Below are 5,000 nucleotides of genomic sequence, written 5' to 3'. Positions count from 1 at the left end.
TCCGTCCTTCCTTCTCTCCTTACTTCCTTACTCCTGTGTGAGACTGTATGTATGTGTATGTATGTATGTGTGTATGTATGTATGTGTGTGTGTGTGTGTGTGTATGTGTGTGTGTATGTGTGTGTATGTGTGTATGTGTGTGTGTATGTATGTGTGTGTGTGTGTGTGTGTGTATGTATGTGTGTGTATGTATGTGTGTGTGTATATGTGTGTGTGTGTGTGTGGCTGACCTGGCTCTTGGCGGGGGAGAAGCTGGGGGCCTGTCCCTGTACGGGGGAGTAGGGGCTTCCTGGGTCTCCACTCAGCAGGGTCTCACTGTTCATCTTGGTCTTGAGGCAGGCGATGTAGCGGCTGCAGAAGTCTTTACACAAGTCGCTCACCTTCTCCAGCTCCAGCAGGTGGATCCGCAGCACCTGGATGGCTTTCACCATCTGCACGGCAAACATCAGCACACAGGAAACAATCAGCTGGATGGTTTAGTTTTTTATAACTTTAGTTTCTTGAAAAGTTTAAAAACGAAACTGAAATGGATTCAATAAAAAGATTTAATAAGAAGACTAACACGCAGTCATGTGTGGACACCAAATTCTACAAGAGTAAAGTTAAATGATGAGTCTGATCCAACACTGGGGTCTAGCATGATAGCATCTGTGTGTGTGTGTGTGTGTGTGTGTGTGTGTGTGTGTGCGCGCATGTGTGTCTGAGTGTGTGCGTGTGTGTGAAGTTAAATGATGAGTCTGATCCAACACTGGGGTCTAGCATGATAGCATCTATGTGTGTGTGTGTGTGTGTCTGTGTGTGCGTGTGTGTGTGTGTGTGTGTGTGTGTCTGTGTGTGCGTGTGTGTGTGTGTGTGTGTGCGCGTGTGTGTCTGTGTGTGCGTGTGTGTGTGTATGAGGTTAAATCATGAGTCTGATCCAACACTGGGGTCTAGCATGATAGCATCAGTGTGTATTTACCCTTAACCCTCCTGTTGTCTTCAGGTCAGGAGGAAGGGATGAGGAAGGGAGGAAAGAAGGAAGGAAGGATAGGAGGAAGTAGGGAGGGAGGAAGGAAGGAAAGGAAGGAAGGAAGGAAGGAAGGAAGGAAGTAGGGAGGGAGGGAAGGAAGGAAAGGAGGAAGTAGGGAGGGAGGAAGGATAGGAGGAAGGAAGGAAAGGAAAGGAGGAATTAGGGAGGGAGGAAGGAAGGAAAGGAGGAAGTAGGGAGGGAGGAAGGAAAGGAGTAAGGAGGGAGGAAAGGAGTAAGGAGGGAGGAAAGGAGTAAGGAGGGAGCAAAGAAGGAAGGAAGGAAGGAAAGGAGGAAGTAGGGAGGGAGGAAGGAAAGGAGTAAGGAGGGAGGAAGGAAGGAAGGAAAGGAAAGGAAAGGAGTAAGGAGGGACGGAGGAAGGAAGTAAGGAGAGAAGGAAGTGAGGAAAAAAGTATGGAAGGAGGAGGGAGCCAAGAAAGAGGGAAGGAGGGGAAGAACAAAGGAAATATTAAAGAAAGAGGGAGGAAGGAAGGAAGGAAGGAAGGAAGGAAGGAAGGAAGGAACAGTCAAAAGAGACGGGGTCAATTTGACCCGGGAGGACGACAGGAAGGTTAAGACCAGAGTGGCATTTTAAATGATGTCATTTTGAATTATGATGTCATCGTGTAACCATGGAGATGATGGATAGTTTCTTTCTTTCTATAATTATTATTTTAAATTTTATGCTTCCCTCTGAAAAAATCCATTCACTGAATTTTGAATCGATATCGAATTTTTAAATAGAAAAATCGATATTAACCCTTGTGTCGTCCTCCCGGGTCAAATTGACCCTGGCCGTTTTGACTGGTCCTTCTTTCCTTCTTCCTTCCCTCCTTCTCTCTTTCCTTCCTTTCTCCCTCCTTTACTTCCCTCCTTCCCTTCCTTCTTCCTCCCCTCCTTCCTTCCTCCTTTCCTTCCTTCTCTCTTTCCTTTCTCCCTCCTTTACTTCCCTCCTTCCCTTCCTTCTTCCTCCCCTCCTTGCTTCCTCCTTTCCTTCCTCCCTCCCTCCCTTCCTTCCTTCCCTCCTTCTCTCTTTCCTTCCTCCCTCCTTTCCTAACTCGCTCCTTTCCTTCCTTCTTTCCTCCCTCCTTTCCTTCCTCCCTCCTTTCCTTTTTCCTTCCTTCCCTCCTTCTCTCTTTCCTTCCTCCCTCCCTCCTTTCCTTCCTCCCTCCCTCCTTTCCTTTTTCCTTCCTTCCCTCCTTCTCTCTTTCCTTCCTCCCTCCCTCCTTTCCTTCCTTCTTTCCTCCCTCCTTTCCTTCCTTCTTTCCTCCCTCCTTTCCTTCCTCGCTCCTTTCCTTCCTTCTTTCCTCCCTCCTTTCCTTTCTCCCTCCCTTCCTTCTCTCCTTTCCTTCCCCCATCCTTTACTTCCCTCCTTCCTTCCTCCTTCCTTCCTTCCTCCTTTCCTTCCTCCCTCCTTCCTCCCTCCCTTCCTTCCTTGACTCAAGGACAACAGGAGGGTTAAGTGATGGATCGATATTTTGGACCCCCTCCCTACAGTTTAGTGATAAAATAGTTAGAAACACTATTGGGTATTAGTGTGTTATCAGAAAACTCTCTCACCAAGTTGTCGAGTTCGGGGTCCTCGCTGAAGAAAGGTTTTCCCTCCTTCTCCTGACTGCGGACGAAGTTCTCGATGTCCACGTCGAAGCTGGCCGAGGTGATGCAGTCGGAGCTCAGCGTGGACTGCTCACACTTCTCAAACAGCAGAGCCAGCAGAGGGAACAGAGGATGTCTGAGGGACACAGTCACTACTGTTAACACATGGAAACACAAGGAGGAGAGAGGGAGACAGAAGGAGGTGCTGAGACTCTCCCTGAGACAGACAGAAGGAGGTGGTGGGACTCTCCCTGAGACAGACAGAAGGAGGTGCTGAGACTCTCCCTCAGACAGACAGAAGGAGGTGCTGAGACTCTCCATCAGACAAAAGGAGGTGCTGAGACTCTCCGTCAGACAGACAGAAGGAGGTGCTGAGACTCTCCGTCAGACAGACAGAAGGAGGTGCTGAGACTCTCCCTGAGACAGACAGAAGGAGGTGCTGAGACTCTCCCTCAGACAGACAGAAGGAGGTGCTGAGACTCTCCCTCAGACAGACAGAAGGAGGTGCTGAGACTCTCCGTCAGACAGACAGAAGGAGGTGCTGAGACTCTCCCTCAGACAGACAGAAGGAGGTGGTGAGACTCTCCCTCAGACAGACAGAAGGAGGTGCTGAGACTCTCCCTCAGACAGACAGAAGGAGGTGCTGAGACTCTCCCTCAGACAGACAGAAGGAGGTGCTGAGACTCTCCGTCAGACAGACAGAAGGAGGTGGTGAGACTCTCCATCAGACAGAAGGAGGTGCTGAGACTCTCCCTCAGACAGACAGAAGGAGGTGCTGAGACTCTCCTTCAGACAGACAGAAGGAGGTGCTGAGACTGTCCCTCAGACAGAAGGAGGTGCTGAGACTCTCCGTCAGACAGACAGAAGGAGGTGCTGAGACTCTCCCTCAGACAGAAGGAGGTGCTGAGACTCTCCCTCAGACAGACAGAAGGAGGTGCTGAGACTCTCCCTCAGACAGACAGAAGGAGGTGCTGAGACTCTCCCTCAGACAGACAGAAGGAGGTGCTGAGACTCTCCCTCAGACAGACAGAAGGAGGTGCTGAGACTCTCCCTCAGACAGACAGAAGGAGGTGGTGAGACTCTCCCTCAGACAGAAGGAGGTGCTGAAACTCTCCCTGAGACAGACAGAAGGAGGTGGTGAGACTCTCCCTCAGACAGAAGGAGGTGCTGAGACTCTCCGTCAGACAGACAGAAGGAGGTGCTGAGACTCTCCTTCAGACAGACAGAAGGAGGTGGTGGGACTCTCCCTCAGACAGACAGAAGGAGGTGCTGAGACTCTCCTTCAAACAGACAGAAGGAGGTGCTGAGACTCTCCGTCAGACAGAAGGAGGTGCTGACACTCTCCGTCAGACAGACAGAAGGAGGTGCTGAGACTCTCCTTCAGACAGACAGAAGGAGGTGATGAGACTCTCCGTCAGACAGACAGAAGGAGGTGCTGAGACTCTCCCTGAGACAGACAGAAGGAGGTGCTGAGACTCTCCCTCAGACAGACAGAAGGAGGTGCTGAGACTCTCCCTCAGACAGACAGAAGGAGGTGCTGAGACTCTCCGTCAGACAGACAGAAGGAGGTGCTGAGACTCTCCCTGAGACAGACAGAAGGAGGTGCTGAGACTCTCCGTCAGACAGACAGAAGGAGGTGCTGAGACTCTCCCTCAGACAGACAGAAGGAGGTGCTGAGACTCTCCCTGAGACAGACAGAAGGAGGTGCTGAGACTCTCCATCAGACAGAAGGAGGTGGTGAGACTCTCCCGAAGACAGACAGAAGGAGGTGGTGAGACTCTCCCTCAGACAGAAGGAGGTGCTGAGACTCTCCGTCAGACAGACAGAAGGAGGTGCTGAGACTCTCCTTCAGACAGACAGAAGGAGGTGGTGGGACTCTCCCTCAGACAGACAGAAGGAGGTGCTGAGACTCTCCTTCAAACAGACAGAAGGAGGTGCTGAGACTCTCCGTCAGACAGAAGGAGGTGCTGACACTCTCCGTCAGACAGACAGAAGGAGGTGCTGAGACTCTCCCTGAGACAGACAGAAGGAGGTGCTGAGACTCTCCCTCAGACAGACAGAAGGAGGTGCTGAGACTCTCCCTCAGACAGACAGAAGGAGGTGCTGAGACTCTCCGTCAGACAGACAGAAGGAGGTGCTGAGACTCTCCCTGAGACAGACAGAAGGAGGTGCTGAGACTCTCCATCAGACAGAAGGAGGTGCTGAGACTCTCCCTCAGACAGACAGAAGGAGGTGCTGAGACTCTCCATCAGACAGACAGAAGGAGGTGGTGAGACTCTCCCTCAGACAGACAGAAGGAGGTGCTGAGACTCTCCCTGAGACAGACAGAAGGAGGTGCTGAGACTGTCCGTCAGACAGACAGAAGGAGGTGCTGAGACTCTCCCTCAGACAGAAGGAG

The 5,000-nt window shown here is 51.4% G+C and overlaps 1 protein-coding gene across 1 annotated transcript in view; it reads right to left on the bottom strand.

Annotated features, from left to right (window-relative positions):
* Positions 1 to 5,000, bottom strand: part of pknox1.1 (pbx/knotted 1 homeobox 1.1) — a 20,915-nt gene that overhangs the window by 10,804 nt on the left and 5,111 nt on the right. The window contains exons 3-4 of the mRNA XM_053328891.1: positions 2,567 to 2,738; positions 231 to 431 (exon numbers count right to left, since the gene is read on the bottom strand). Coding sequence (XP_053184866.1) covers positions 231 to 431; positions 2,567 to 2,738 — 373 coding nt within the window. The remainder of the gene's footprint in view (positions 1 to 230; positions 432 to 2,566; positions 2,739 to 5,000) is intronic.

Source organism: Scomber japonicus, chromosome 11, assembly GCF_027409825.1.
Source record: "Scomber japonicus isolate fScoJap1 chromosome 11, fScoJap1.pri, whole genome shotgun sequence".
In the NCBI taxonomy this organism is placed as follows: domain Eukaryota; kingdom Metazoa; phylum Chordata; class Actinopteri; order Scombriformes; family Scombridae; genus Scomber; species Scomber japonicus.
The sequence above is the reverse complement of the archived record's forward strand: the minus strand, read 5'-3'. Positions and strand labels throughout refer to the sequence as shown.